General features: G+C 41.8%; 2 protein-coding genes across 2 annotated transcripts in view; one reads left to right on the forward strand and one right to left on the reverse strand.

Annotated features, from left to right (window-relative positions):
* Nucleotides 1-3,383, forward strand: part of LOC114618428 (acyl-coenzyme A synthetase ACSM4, mitochondrial) — a 22,768-nt gene extending 19,385 nt beyond the window's left edge. Inside the window, exons 11-14 of the mRNA XM_028764160.1 lie at nt 14-141; nt 240-339; nt 1,719-1,838; nt 3,099-3,383. Of these exons, the coding sequence (XP_028619993.1) occupies nt 14-141; nt 240-339; nt 1,719-1,838; nt 3,099-3,185 (435 nt within the window). The 3' untranslated portion in view covers nt 3,186-3,383. The remainder of the gene's footprint in view (nt 1-13; nt 142-239; nt 340-1,718; nt 1,839-3,098) is intronic.
* Nucleotides 3,384-3,886: 503 nt separating this feature from the next.
* On the reverse strand, nt 3,887-9,285 carry Thumpd1 (THUMP domain containing 1). Its single transcript, XM_028764232.1, has 4 exons — nt 9,045-9,285; nt 7,831-8,005; nt 6,940-7,188; nt 3,887-5,923 (listed from the first exon to the last, which is right to left on the reverse strand). Exons 1-4 carry the CDS (start codon nt 9,273-9,275, stop codon nt 5,517-5,519), a joined length of 1,062 nt encoding a protein of 353 aa, XP_028620065.1. The 5' UTR covers nt 9,276-9,285; the 3' UTR covers nt 3,887-5,516.
* Nucleotides 9,286-15,777: the final 6,492 nt, after the last annotated feature.

Below are 15,777 nucleotides of genomic sequence, written 5' to 3' on the forward strand. Positions count from 1 at the left end.
CTTTGATTGGTAGGACAATCCAGAAAAGACGGATGCCACAATAAGAAGAAATTTTTATGTCACTGGAGACAGAGGAGTGATGGATGACGACGGATACTTTTGGTTTGTCGGCAGAGCTGACGATGTCATTATATCCTCTGGGTTTGTATGTTTGCTGTTCTAAGAAACTGATGACATGACAGAATGGGAGATTTCCGATTTGGAGAATGTGGTAATCAAAGGCTTCCTCCCCTTTGCAGGTACCGAATTGGGCCATTTGAAGTAGAGAGCGCACTGATAGAGCACCCAGCAGTAGTTGAGTCAGCTGTCGTCAGCAGTCCAGATCCGATCCGAGGAGAGGTAGGGTGGATGTCAGAACTAAAGCAGCAATTTCATTCTCAAGTCCTGTCCATGTGTCTATGGCAAAGGCTAACTCATGGTAACTTGTTTAATTCTCAAAGGTACATGTATGCCTGGTAATCTACTTACAAATGAGTTCTACCCCAAAGAGGTCTGGGATTCTTTGGGCGGCCTGAGTCAGAAACTCCTCCCCTTAATTCACGGATTCAAGCTTGAGCCAAGCATACCTGTGATGTCATGGAGGCTCTGTCTCCCTTGTCTGCCTGAGATCTTAAGCTCTAGTTCCTCCTATCACACAGCAATCAGCTCAGGACACAAATAAGTATAACTCATTTCCACTATCAGGAAGGGGTGAATTCTCTTTGCACCTGTTTCAAGTAAACTCTACCACATCTCTACCCAGTGTGGTCCAGCAACTTGTGCAAGCCAACTGGCCAAACCTGGATGATATGATGGTCTTGGGAAGTAAATGCTGATAGCTCTACTAGAAAGACATGAGGGGAATGTTGTTTGGACAACTCGTGTGTTGTTGTTGTTCCATGGGAAACAGACACTGTGTAAGCAAACGAATCAGATTTCAACTCTCATACATTACAGCTCGAAATACAATTCTTACAGAAATAAGAACAGGAAATTGTACCCAAGGTTGGCCCAAAATTCCCACGGGTCTACTTAGGAGGCACATTTCCCTTTCCTCCTGGGAGTTTTCTGAAGACTTAGCAAGCAGAAAAATGTTGAGCCAGTGTGGCTATCAGTACTCCCCCATCCCGTTTTCTGTGCCTCCCTCTCACATATCAGTGGCCTTCCACAGGGTACTCTGAACAACATCTTTCCCCCTCTGCTCTTGATCTATTCCAATTTGCAAAATATTCTTCTCCTGCCACTACATCCTCATCATTTCAATAGACCTGATCTCAATCAAATGCCAGAAACAAGTGCCAATTAGAATCAATGTACTAATTAACCTCTATAAGTGTTTTTAAGCAGAATTCCAAATGGAAGGAAAAACTGGGAGCTAACAACCCCTTCCTGAATCTGAACTTGGTCAGACCTCCTACAGAATCTCCATTCATCTTGCTCAACATACCTCTAACTGTAGAGGTGCCAAGGCATAAATGTGCTCCTCCAAGTCAAGAGCTGCCTCAATCAACTATACAGAAATGTTAAGTCCGTGGGACAGATAAACAGAACTCAGCACTCATTCACACATTCACAGTCCATTCCTCTGGGAAGAGATCCTCAAATACACTTTATAATTTGTACCCAAGCTTCATTCAGTGTCTCTGAGGTTTGCACCGCTATGAAGAGCCAATGCCTGTGTTCAGCAATAGTTCCAAACCCTTGGTGTGTCTTACAAGCAAACGATTTTTCTGCTGCAGGTAGTGAAGGCGTTTATTGTATTAGCTGCACCCTTTAAGTCCTCCAACCGTGAGAAGTTAACCGCTGAACTTCAGGATCATGTGAAAAATTCAACAGCACCTTACAAATACCCAAGAAAGGTAGGTGCAAGTTACTTCTGACTGTGTTGGATTTTGACTTTACACTTGCTAGGTATCCTTGAAGATACCTCTTGAGTTTGTTTTACTCTGAAAGTTTTTGTTTTAAAGTGTTTTATATTTAGGACACTACAAGTGATCCTTTGCTGCAGAGGCTGGGGGTGACTAAAGTACTTGCTGTCAAAGTGTGAATTCAGCTTCCTAGAACCCATATGTATGTGTGGGTGGCTGTGCTGGCTCAGCTGCCTTGGAAGGCAGAAGTAGACCACCAGAGCAAGCTGGCTAGCAAGACCAGCCATATCTGAGAACTCTGGGTTTAACTGAGATCTGGTCTCTTAGGTGGAAGATTTAACTGAGGATATAGGTGTGTTCACACACATGCAAAGAAAATGCATACACACACAGATGGGAAAGAAAAACAAACTGCAATACTAAGAATGTTTTCAGGACTAATAAGGGCCATTTTATATGGGGAAAGGGAGTGGAAGTTAAGAACCACCAAGTTCCTGATTTTTAGATGTGGCACCTGATCAGAGTAAAATAGGCTATGATACCCCTTTAAGCCCAAAATGTTCAAGTAGCCCTATTTAAGCCTGAGAAGTGTACACACACACACACACACACACACACACACACACACACACGGTTGGGAGGTAACTCTTCCTAAACCTTTCTTCAAAGGCAGAAGGACAGAAGAACAAGCACATATAAGGACAAGGATGGCTGGTGTACCTTCTGGCTCTGGAGTACTACCAGTTGCTACTGGTTAATTACAAGACCATTTCATCATTTGAACCAAAATGTAGTTCATGTTAGTGATCTGATCCAACTATCTTCACACTTTCTCCATTAAAGTAACTAAACTGGTAACTTTGACTTTCAGAAGAGATGTCAAGACATTTAAAGATATTTGAGAGAAGGAATCAAAGACAAAAGTGGCCAAGCAGGGTATAAGATGAAACCTCTACTAACTCTATAAATCATCCCTAGATTTCCCTCAGATTCTTTAGGTCCCAGCTCTTTAAAGACCGACATTTTAAGATCTTTTCTCTGAATCAGGTGTAGTAGAAGGCAGTTGGGTTTTACGTGTAAACAGAGGGAAACCAAAGGATGAAGAGGTTATTTATTTTTGGAAGGATACTCAAAGCTGGGAATCTCCTATTTTAAGCTTTCGCCCAGGGTTTCTGTGACTGCACTGACTGCTAGGATGAAACATCAAGTGCCTCCTGTTGTTTTTTTTTTTTTTTTTTTTTTGTCAATCAGGTGGAATTTGTTCAAGAACTCCCAAAGACAATCACTGGGAAAATCAAACGCAATGTGTTAAGAGACCAGGAGTGGGGACGGGCATAGCTGGATGAGAACTGAAGCAGGAGTGATTCGGTTGGTTCCAGTACTTGCTTCTGATAGTAAACACTTGAACATTTTTTTTCCTATTTCACTCTTAAAATACTGTATTTCCTGTTTCACTCTTAAAATGTTTTAACATTTGTTTTCTTCCTGATTGAAAAAATAGTTGTATCTAGGAAAACAATAAAGAAACAAGCAAAATCTAAACATATTTGAGAAGGGTACTGTTGTGATAATCAAACCAACAGAGAATGAAGTGTCAAAGGTCAAATGACTCCAGAGATAGGGCAGCATACCATGAATCTATGTTTTATACATCTTGTCCTGATTAATCCAAAGTAAAGATGAATTGTCCTAAGACTGACTCAGGTGATCCCTCTGCATACAAATCTTTATGAAATCACACCTTTCAAGCAGACTAAAATACTGTTCAAATCAGAAGTATAAATGATTCAAAGGCCAGTTAATGACTTTAACAAAACTCAGTATGATAGGTGCTTGAAGTAAATCCTGCAAGATATTTTAAACTTGTATTTTTTGAATATTAATTATTCAGGAATAAATTTAGTATCTTTACTTTTTAGAAACGATGAGCCTGGATTTTTTATACATAATCAAACATATAATCATTTTTACAGTAAACATACTATACACATAGAAAGACATTTAATATGGGGCAGAAAAAAAAAGTAAAAATGCCAAACTTTACAGAACAAATCCATTTTTATTTTTTAAAATATCAGGAACTTTGAAAACCTGAAAGTTCAGCTGTACCAAGAACAAAATGCAATAAAAATATCTGAAAACTGTATTCAGCTTTGGAGAAATGTGTCCTGTAGGACCAGGCTTAACTCCTTTGTCTGCAGAACAGGACAGGCATGCTGACCCTCAGCACAGAGATTTGGTTTCTGCTTCTTTATTTTCTGTCATAACTGCTATAGTTTTAAACTAACCACTAAGTTCCTACCTTGGGATCACATGTAAACTAGCACACTGAAAAGTCAGTGAAGACAAAGTCAGCAAATCTGAAAGCAGAGCAAAATTAGTGAATTCAGATCCCAAGAGCACACAGCACTGTACAACTAGCAAATAGCCAGTCACACTAGGGACTCATTGAAAGCAAATAAATGAAAAGGCAATTAAAAGTAAAGTATAGATCAAAATCTGAAGTGCAGCAACTTGCCAAACTCCAGAACTTCCTGTCTGAGCAAAGAGTAATTTATCCTCAGGTCCTCTGTCCTACACTATTAAAAGTCTCTCTATCTTGGAACAAGCCACAAGAAGGCACCAAGATCCTCCACTCCCATCCCCCTTAAGTGATACTAAGGCCTATCCTTTCAAGATGGTTTCAATCTCAGACTTGAGTTAACAAGTCAAACACCCAAGGACGATCTAGTCTCATTTGCATTAGCAAGGTACTGCCTATTCTGTTTCTCCCATATCCTCTTGGTCTGGCTTACCAAGCAAGCCTCTAGCTATGTGACACAAAATATATATTCTCATGTCACTAGCTCTTAACCATCTTAGCATTTATACTACTTCCTAATGTGTATTAAGATTTAAGCTCAAGCCCATTTCCCAACCAAATGTTATAGTTTCCACCTGGATAGTTTGTTTTACAGTACTCACTGGTCCCTTCTACCCTTCCAATCTCTGCCTCTGAGGAACAATTGAAAGTACCACAAGCTGACAGTCCAGCTTGGATAGCAGTCCAGTGTAATCCTGGTACAGTATCTTTCTTTCCTGGCTTTTGTACTAGGATATGAAAGTGACCTGGCAGTGACTCCTCATCCCTAACCTTAGGAGAAACACCCCTGGGTCTACACCTAGAACAGTCCTCTTTTACCTCATACCTTCTCTAAAACACCTGCAGTGATGAGCCATCAGACTTGCTTTTAACATAAAACGAAAGCAAACAAAAACAAGAAAAACAAAAAGTAGAAAGCATCACAAAGTGATTCCCATATAATCCACAGTGCCACTTTTTTTATGTGTACAATGGAACGGCAGGGACAGCTGAGCTGCAGCACACCCTCCTCAGAATGTCCTGTTCATTTCCCACTCAGATATTGTTCAGTTCCACATCAGTTGGCAGTGCTTAAGAGGAAACCAGAGAGAGTAATAAGGAGGCAGAGGCAACACCATCCTCCTAGCACCCTCCCCTGGGAAACAGTGCATGGTTCTGCACACACAATATACAGGCTTGGAAGGGCTCTAACAATAAAATTGACAACAAGGATTTTGAGATCAGCATTGAGCAGCACACAAAAGTCAAAATATATTATCACAGTTCCACATGGAACCCCAGCTGAGACCACCTTCCCACAGAATGACTTAGGAGAGCTCATTTTCATTTGTCTGGGGTCCTTCTGAGACTTGGCTTTCAGGTTCAGGCTTAGCTCCTCCCTCCCTCCCCGCCTGGGAATCAGACCCTGGCTCTGTCTGCCCCAGCTCCTCGCTACTCTCTGGTGCCCCCTGTTGGTTAGTTCCCCCTGCTGGAGGATCACTTTGATTCAACTTGCTATCAGATTCCAATTTTGCTTCTTTGCCATTTCCCAGCTTTGGGTGAGGCTGTGAGTCTTTTGCAGTCTTCACTACTTCTTGGAGGTTGTATTTTCGGAACAGCACATAATCTTTCACAACACTCAGGCAACACACAGCTTTGATGATTTCTACTACCACCGTGTATTCTGGATTAGTGAGATCCACTTTGTTTTCTGAATTGAGGCTGCCCACTATTCCTGAAACAAAAAATAGGAAAATGGGCTAAGAAGGAAGGATATCGTTAAGCCTGATGGATGTAGCCAAACAAGGCTTTCATCCCTTACCTATAAAGGATTTGTTAATCATGGTTTATAAAAATTCATTGTTCTTTGTGACTGTCAATGAAATTCCATTGATACTTTTTTGTTTTGTTTATTTCAAGACAGGGTCTCTATGAAGCCTTGGCTGGCCTGGAACTCACTGTGTAAACCAGGTTGGCCTGGAATTCACAGCAATCAGCCTGCCTCTGCCTCCCAACTGTGAGATCTAGTGCATGCATACACAGCTCTATCAATTCTTTTAATAAATAAATATGATAAAACCTTGAGACATTTAATACAAGAACAATTGCCAGAGTAGAGAGATGACTCTGTGGAAATGTGCATACACTGTTCTTACAGAAGACCTATCTATTCCCAGCATTCCTGGTGAAAAGCTAAACAATCACCTGTTAGCTCTAGCTCAAAAGGAAAGGACAGCTTTTTCTGGCCTCTGTGGGAACTGCACTTACGTGTACAAAACAAAGTTAAGTGTTAAAATACTTAAGAAAGAAAATGATATCTCCACTTAACAAGAACAAACCAATTTTAATTGTCATTATCTCTAAATAAGACAATATTTTCACTAAGATTCCACCAGACTTAGTATTGTAAGTAATCCAAAGATGATATAAAATATACAAGACAGCATATGCAGGTTATATGCAAATACTATACCAAAACAACCAATTTTATATAAGACTTACCTGGGCACTCACAGGTTTGGTATCCCTAGGGGATCTAATAACCAATCACCCATGGGTATGGGCAGACCACTGTATTTTCCCAAATATTCAATTTTGATTTGCAAAGAATTCTACCAGAGAATCTACCTCATATACCAGTATTACTTAGATCTGATATATGTGCTGAAGAAAAAAATGTACTAAACTTAAAAATTTTTAAGCGTAAGTTTTAACCAGAGCAGGCTATATAAAATTACTAAGAGAACTTACCTGCCAACTCTTTAATAACTTCTTCTCTATTCATATGGCTATTATTTCGAGATTTGTATACAATCTGAAATGTCCCTTTGTTTGGGGCTTTAAACCAGGGTTCCAGAAATGTTTCTGCATATTTTTTCATATCTTCTAAAAAAGCTTTACATGTGCCTGAGATGGGCAACATTCGCAGAATAACCCGTGTCTTCTTTTTCTTGGTTTTGTACATATCCTGGAGAATATGATGCACTAATTTCTCAGGTTCTAAGAGAAAAAGGAAAAAAAGAAGAAACACAAGAAAAAAAAATCAAGATTTTTTTTGTTCTTATTTTCCAACTAGTATTTCTCTGGGACCTACCATATATAAATGTTGATAGTCTCAGAATCAAACTTAAACCACACCTTACTGTTTTTCTGTAATACAAATTAGAGTAACAAGCATTACACAGCATTATTTTTACAAAAACAAAATCTGTACATCACTTAAAGACCTAACCCATTAGTTACTGAGTACAGAAGTCCAGCTCTCAGCTTGCAAAGGATCCCAGCACCACATAGCACAGCATGACACAGTGATTCACTGGCTACTTCCCAACTATACACATCTGCCCAAGACACAGTGCTAACATTTTCAAATTAGTGAACACATGTGAAAGTCAAAGGAATTCTATTTCCAGGTCTTAAGTGGATCTGGCCCTCCATTCCTATTCCCTGAGCATGGTATATGTCATCTGAAACCTTTTCAAAAACCTGCTGACACTGATACACTGCTGATGGAATGCTGAGAAGTTCCACAGAGTAATTAACAGCCATATTCATGAAGCCACTGTCTAAGCAGCGTCTGCTAGGACAGAAATGCCCAGATACTATGGGACTGATGATCTCAGAGCTGTTAACCAGACATACCTATCCCAAGTGTCCTGATGAAGACTACATTATTTGCTCCGCTCTCCACTGACTGGAATCTTCTCAGCCTCTTCTCTGTAGAAGCCTTAATGTCACCAACTTCTTTTTTCAAGGCAGCCTCGACATCATCGTCTTCTCCCTCACTTCCTGAGGGCTGCTGGTCCTTGTCTATAAACTGTTTACATAAAAACCAACAGGCAAAAATTACAGAATAGCTCATGTTCAAACACTGTAATTAACTACTTATGTGAAACCCCCAGTGGCAGAGGTCTCAATATTGACAATAATTATTTTATTAGACTAATAAAATACTACTTCTGAAATGTACATTAAGAAATAAATTCCCTGTGTGTGGTGTGTGGTATGTGTCATCTGCAAATGCTTTCAGACCCATCTGGATAGTGGCTGGTAGACAATGCAGCTGTGCCAGGATTAGAACCAAATGTATGAGAGAACTAAAAGCCCTTACTCCTGTTATAAGAAATGGAGCACACAAAGCAGTGGCCAGTGCTTGTAGTCCCTACTTCTGGGGAGCTGAGGCCAACTTGAGGTTGCCAGCAAAGTCTTCTCTTGAAAACAAAAGGGGCACAACAAAAAGGGAGCTTGAACAAGGCACAAGCCTAGACATGTGCCTGTTGCCCTGTCCTACACCAAGGGGATTTGCAACCAGGTAATAAAAATAACTGTGCACACTGAAGGAGCCTTTACAGATTCCTATTCTGCCCCCTCCTCTCAAGTAACGGGGCCTGCTACACTATCTTTCTCCACACTTCAGAGTGTGCAAGCGTATTCGGAGTCTAAGCCAATAATACTACGGCAGTCAAACTCGATGAGGACTGGGCTTCACAAGTTTTATTTTCTTAAATGTATTTTCAAGTGCACTTGGAAAATAGCATCCCTATCACTATCTCAGATTTTAGCTCGTAGCAACGTCGCACTGACGCATGAGGTACGCATCTGAACGGTCTTTAGCACACTACCTGGGTCACAGAAGGCAATCAATACGTGGGAGTCACTGTCATTAGTGATGTCAAGAAAGCCTAAAGAGCCAGCCCCGTAGGCACACACCCACCAGGCAGGCTGCAATAGCAGCCACACCAGGGGCGGGTAGGTAAGGGAGGTCATGCAAGCACCGCACAGGCGCTTTGAAGCAACTGCCGCCTCCGCTCCCCGGAAGAGGCCCACAGGAGGCTCACTCTCCCCGAGGCCCGTACCTTTTCGGGCCCGTACAAGTCGTCGCCATACTCGTTGAGCAGGCTATAGGCCTCCTCCACGCACTTGCGCTCGTTCATGTTGCAGGTGATGAGGATGCCCTGCAGGCCGGGCTCCAGCTGCCGCGGGCCGCCTGCGTCACCGCGTCGGGCCCGCTTGGCCGGCAGAAACTGGGATTTGCCTTTGCGCTTTCCGCCGACTGGCTGAGGGGACTGCTGGGCGGTGGTCGCCATGCTACCTACGATCCACGTTCTTTGGCGTCTTCGTCTGCGCGGACGCGGAGAGATTTCGTCACACGTACGCGACAGTTTGCCCAACTGGTCGGCACGCCGCCTTCCGGTGGCTCCGGTCCCGCCCCGTCCTCTCACAGAGAAACTACCCTTTCAAAGTGGAGCCAGGACGTAAACGTAGGTTTTGGACTCCAGCAGGGTGTAAAACGTACTCACAAAGAAATGGTTTATTTACTCATTCATATTTATTGATTTTTTAAAGTTCAGATTTATCGTGCTAGTCGCTAAGTATGGAGACCATGCCATCCAGTAGAACATAACGTTTATTGTCATTATACTAAGGTTTCTCAGGAGTCCCTGGAGTCTACCATATCACTATGAGGAACAGAAGGGACTCAGTGAAGGCAGACCCTGGCATCATGGGAACATTAAACACTATGCTGTAAAATGTGTCTATATTAATGCTAGAGCTACTGTATTAGTCACTTTCTCCATGCTTCTATTAGACACGGATGTCCTAACATGTGAGAGTGACATTGTGGTAATATAGGATGTCCTGCATGCCCTTGGTTTTGACAGGAAAGTTACATTGCTTGCTTCAGAACAAAATGATTGAGACAAAAACAGTTTTATTCCAAAAAGATTATCTAATACAGACAGACAGACAGACACACACACAATGTGGGATGGATTGTAGAAATAACTCAAGAATTAAAAAACAAAAGACAAACCTCCTTCTGGGTCAACAAGCCAACCCAGCTGGAAAAAGCATTTGCTCCCAAGTCTGAAAATCCCAAGACTCCACATGGTGAAGAAAGGGAAGCTGACTCTAACAGCCATGCGTGCTCATATACACACATATACATGGGCTTAGAAATTCTGTAGCATTCTGGTTCGGGGTGCGGTTTAGCTCCTGTGTCCCTGATCCATCAGTATCGCCCTGAGTACAGTACTGCATTTTGTCATCTGCTTACATCCTTACTGAGGTGGATATTTGAACATGCAGACGGCTCCCAAGAACTAGTTGGTTCTTGCTGCCTAATTCAAATAAAGATTCATGATTTGCTGGACTCTCGTGCCTCTTTGTGTTGCTTTAAATTTATAACCCTAACACACAAGACAGAGGGTTAATTGGAGAAGTGATGTTCTTGATTAGAAAAAGGAAGGATGGTGTCAAGTGCCCAGTGGAAAGGTGGCCCAGACAGCTCTGGGTTGGTGGGAGTACTGGGGACTCACCCTCTCTTTTGGTTTACCTACAAACTTCATCCAAGTAAAGGGGAGAAGAAAAGATAAAGGTTTAAGAAAAATAGAGAAAGTGTGACATACCTACCTGTATCTTAGTATAGTTTAGACAGTATAGTATAGCTCTTAGTTATAGTATAGATATAATATACTATATAATATAGACATATAATAGTATAGATATAGCATAGTATAGATAGACCTTAGTGTTTTAGAGTATTTAAGTGGAAAGCCTAACAACCAGGTCCCCACATAGGAAAACTGAAGCCTAGAACTTGGAATTTAAAAGAAGGCTAAGAATGAGTTCAGTCCATCAAAGGCAGCCAAGTGGTTCCATTAGAGTTATGTTGAAATTTTCTGTTACTGCCCCAAGAAACCAGATAACCAGCTTAAAATAAGGCAATATCTGTTCAGCTCAGAGTTTAGAGGTCTTGACGCAAAGCCATTTGATCTCATTGCTTTATACATTATGACAAGAGCCAATGCAAGAAAGATTCTCATCTCCTGGTGACCAGAAAGTGAGACACTTTAGGGTCGGGCCAGGATTTCTATTAGTCCCATAAGGCCACATGTCCGGTGGCCTAACTTCATCTCACTAAGCCTTACCTCTTTGGTTTGTACTAGGGATCTGACCCAGGCAGAGGAAGCCAGATAACTAAGCTATAGCCCAATCATTTTGTTAATTTTTATTCCAAAACTGGGTCGAACTTAGTTCCCCAGGCTACTGTGAACTTGCTCTGTATACTAGATAGGGCTTGAATTTGAAATTCTGAATGACAGGGTTATACCCTCAGCTCTCAGTAGTAGCATCTCCATACTCTCCCAGCAGCATCTTGTAATGATAATAAGCCTTTAACACACGGTGCTTGGAAGGCACTTAAGATTTAAACCAAGGACACTGGTTTGCAAGTGCACTGTCTTCAAGAGGGATAGTTCAGATAAAACAGTGAGTTGAACACTAATCATGAAAATTATCTCTTTGCTTGGTTTTATATTGACTGATAAAAACCTTCCATTCACATCCCTTGTGGGTATGAGGAGGACTTAACAACGTGTCATGTGAACTGGCCCAATTCAGAAAGTACTGGTAGCTCACATAAACTTTAAAACTGGGGTCAGAGAGAGATGACTCAGTGGTTAAGAGCATGCACGGCACTTGCAGAAGACCTGAGTTCCCAGCACTGGAATCAGGTGGCTCACAACCCCTTATAACTCTAGCTCTGGGGGTATCCAGTTGCCCTCTCTTGCCACCCCACACGATTTTTTTTAATTTTTTTATTGGATATTTTATTTATATTTCAGATGTTATCCCCTTACCCCATTCTCCCTCCCCCGTCCAGGAACCCCCTATCACATCCCCTCTCCTCCTGCTTCTATGAGGATGTGTCTCCACCTACCCTCCCCACTCCCACCTCCACACCCTCGAATTCCCCCACACACAGCGTCCAGCCTTCATGGGACCAAGGATCTCCTCTCCCACCTATGCCCGACAGGGCCATCCTCCCTTACATATACAGCTGGAACCACGGGTCTCTCCCTAAGTACTCCCAGGCTGGTGGTTTAGACCCTAGGAGCTCTGGTTGGTTGGTATTGTTGCTCTCCTCATGGGGCTGCAAACCCTTTCAGCTCCTTCAGTCTTCACTCTAACTCCTCCATTGGGAACCCCTTGATCAATTCAATGGTTAGCTTTGAGCAACTGCCTCTGAATATGTCAAGCTCTGGCAGACCTCTAAGGACACAGCTATATCAGGCTCCTGTCAGCATGGACTTCCTGACATCCACATCAGCATCTACCTTTGGTGACTTCACATGGAATGGATACCCAGATGGAATGGTCTCCAGACGTCCCCTCCTTCAGTTTCTGTCCCATACTTTGTCTCCATATTTGCTCCCTTGAGCATTTTGCTACTCCTTCTAAGAAGGACCGAAGCACCCACACTTGGTCTTCCTTCTTCATGAGCTTCATGTGGTCTGTGAGTTGAATCTTGGGTATTTTAAGCTTCTGGGCTAATATCCAATGATCAGTGAGTGAATACCATGTGTGTTCTTTTGTGGTTGGGTTACCACACTCAGGATGATATTTTCTAGTTCCACCCATTTGCCTAAGAATTTCTCGAATTCATTGTTTTTAGTAGCTGAGTAATACCCCATTGTATAAACGTACCACATTTTTTTTTTATCCATTCCTTTGTTGAAAGACATCTGGGTTCTTTCCAGCTTCTGGCTATTATAAATAAAGCTGCTATGAACATAGTGGAGCATATGTTCTTGTTATATGTTAGAGCATCTTCTGGGTATATGGCCAGGAGTGGTATAGCTGGGTCCTCAGGTAATGCTATGTCCAATTTTCTAAGGAACCACCAGACTGATTTACAAAGTGGTTGTACCATCTTGCAATCCCACCAACAATGGAGGAGTGTTTTCTCCATATCCTTGCCAGCATCTACTATCACCTGAGTTTTTGATCTTAGCCAATCTGACTGGTGTGAGGTGGAATCTCAAGGTTGTTTTAATTTGCATTTCCCTGATGACTAAGGATGTTGAACATTTCTTTAGGTGCTTCTCAGCCATTCGAGTTTCCTCAGTTGAGAATTCTTCATTTAGCTCTATACTCCACTTTTTAATAGGGTTGTTTGATTGTCTGGAGTCTAATTTCTTGAGTTCTTAGTATATATTGGATATTAGCCCTCTATTGGATGTGGGATTGGTAAAGATCTTTTCCCAATCTGTTGGTTGACATTTTGTCCTATTGACAGTGTCCTTTGCCTTACAGAAACTTTGCAATTTTATGAAGTCCCATTTGTCAATTCTTGATCTTAGAGCATAAGCCATTGGTGTTCTGTTCAGGAACTTTTCCCCTGTGCCCAGGTATTCAAGGTTCTTCTCCACCTTCTCTTCTATTAGTTTCAGAGTATCTGGTTTTATGTGGAGGCCCTTTATGCACTTGGACTTGAGGTTTGTACAAGGAGATAAGAATGGATCAATTTGCATTCTTCTACATGTTGTCCTCCAGTTGAACCAGCACCATTTGTTCAAATTGCTGTCCTTTTTCCACTGGACAGTTTTAGTTCCTTTGTCAAAGATCAAGTGACTGTAGGCCCCACACAATTTTTAACATAAAAGAAATCTTAACAAAATAAAATAGTTATGTGCTTTAATCTTTTAACAGGTGTAATCATCAAGTTCAGTATCACCATTAACATCCTGAGAGCATTTCTCCAGAGCCATGTCAAGCTTCTTTTGGAGGTGGTGTAGTCACAAAAATGGAGTTCACTGGGAGAACGGAAATCTCTATATTCGTGGATTGTTCCTAGACAGACACTGTACCAAACACATTGAGAAAGACCAGAGAGTAAAATAACCAAAAAATCCTATAGGGATAAAAATGTACACATTTTGTCCAGATATGATACAGAATTAACACCAGCAAAAAATCCCTGGCTGACACGAGGTAATGGCATAAATGAACAAAGAACTACACAGTGTTCTACACAGGTGAGTCAGTCACTAGAATACTGTAATACAACTCAGTTCTTACACTGTTTACAGATTGCTTTAGACTCCACAGCTTTAAGGCCACATTCCCCCAACAAGATTCCAACTCCATACTGGCCACAAGTTACCCAGGCCATCCACCCATCTAACCAAGAGTCGGCTGACTCTCAAAAGAACAACTCACAGGGCTCCAGAAAATGTTCTAGATATTACTATAGTTTTATTACAAAGGTTTGTTTTTTTAAAAAAAAACAAATAAAAAAACACATAGGGCAGTAGGGCAAGATCTGTAAGGACCCCAAATGCAGGGCAGCAGGGTCATGACCTCCTGGAGTCAGCTACTTCACCCTCCAGGGGCATCCTGTGCTCACTCAGCAGAATGTACTCCTGAGTCTTAATCGGATTTTGATTAGATGGGGGCTGATTCGTTGAATAATTGTCCTGTTGGTTACACTTCATCTTCAACACTTTCTTTCCCAGAGGTTGGGCTGGCAAAAGTATCAGGAGAGAATTATACCCTATAATTATACACTATAATGAAGCAGCAGTGCAAGGGGAGAATAACAAACAGAATGCAGTGCCAGGAATGAATTACCCCTTTGGAGTCGTTTGCCAGTGAGGTCTCATAGACCCCCAAGCATTGGGGCTATTGTCCTACTATTAGTTGCTGGCTTAGTTTGCATTCTGGTGCTGTAGGAGTGGACATAAAACACTATGGTCAAAAGTAACCTGAGGAGAAAAGACTGTATTTCACTTACAGCTTATAGTCCATTAAGAAGGGAATTCAGGGCAGGAACCTGGAAACAGGAACTGAAGCAAAGGCTATAGAGGAATACTGTTCACTGGCTTGCTTTCCATGGCTCATTCAATTTGCTTAAAAAAAAAAAAAAAACAGGACAATCTCCCCAAGGACGCCACCACCCACAAGATAGACAGTCTCAAATCAATCATGAAAATCTGTCTGGGTTTTGGTTAATTTTTGTGTGTGTTGGTTTTATATTTGCAATATGTTTTAATGATAAAGTTTAAAATTAAAAAAGAAAATGCCTCCATAGACTTCCTTACAGGCTAATTTGAGAGAGGAAGTTCCCCAATTGAGGTTCCCCCTTTTCAAATAACTCTGGCCTTTATAAAGTTGACAAAATTAACTAATAAGTTACTCTCTAGAACTTGACAGTAAGACCCTATTGCAGAAGACACCACAAACTTGAGTCATAGAACAAGAAGAAATCTAACTGGTATTGACATGAAAATGTCATCACTACTGGATAGCTGTCATAGACGGCGGAGGTGCTGTGCACACTGCTGAAGAAGACTGATCATCAGTCTTATCCAAGTGTGAACCCTGCAAGCTGCAATAACAACTTGTTGGGGTCCAGCCTCGACACAGGATCAGAGTTCTCTACTGGAAGCAGGAATATCTGGGAGGCACATAAGAAATATACACAGACTACTTTGGGGATACAAGCTGACAGACAATTTTTCAAGGCTTAAAGTTTCCCTCTTCTCTCTCACTCTCTACTTTCTTTCTCGCTCATTCGCTCACAGCTTGAGGCTGCACACACTCTGCATTCTCCTGCGAACTCTGCTTTTCTCCTGTGAGTTTTTCTTTTCTCAAACCCCCATATTCCTACACACCTCTGTACGTTTTCCTCTCACTCTCACACACTCTTCACACACATCTCACATACACCTCACACACACCACATGCACTCTCCTTTCACACACACACACACACACACACACACACACACACACACACACACAC

This window comes from Grammomys surdaster, unplaced genomic scaffold (assembly GCF_004785775.1).
Source record: "Grammomys surdaster isolate TR1022 unplaced genomic scaffold, NIH_TR_1.0 142, whole genome shotgun sequence".
Classification (NCBI taxonomy): domain Eukaryota; kingdom Metazoa; phylum Chordata; class Mammalia; order Rodentia; family Muridae; genus Grammomys; species Grammomys surdaster.

Coding starts and splice junctions, on each gene's coding strand:
- Thumpd1 (XM_028764232.1), bottom strand. CDS start 9,275: ATGGCGACCACCGCCCAGCAGTCCCCTCAGCCAGTCGGCGGAAAGCGC. Junction 8,006..9,044: donor ACTTGTACGGGCCCGAAAAG/GTACGGGCCTCG, acceptor TTATGTAAACAG/TTTATAGACAAGGACCAGCA. Junction 7,189..7,830: donor CATCAGGACACTTGGGATAG/GTATGTCTGGTT, acceptor TTTTTCTCTTAG/AACCTGAGAAATTAGTGCAT.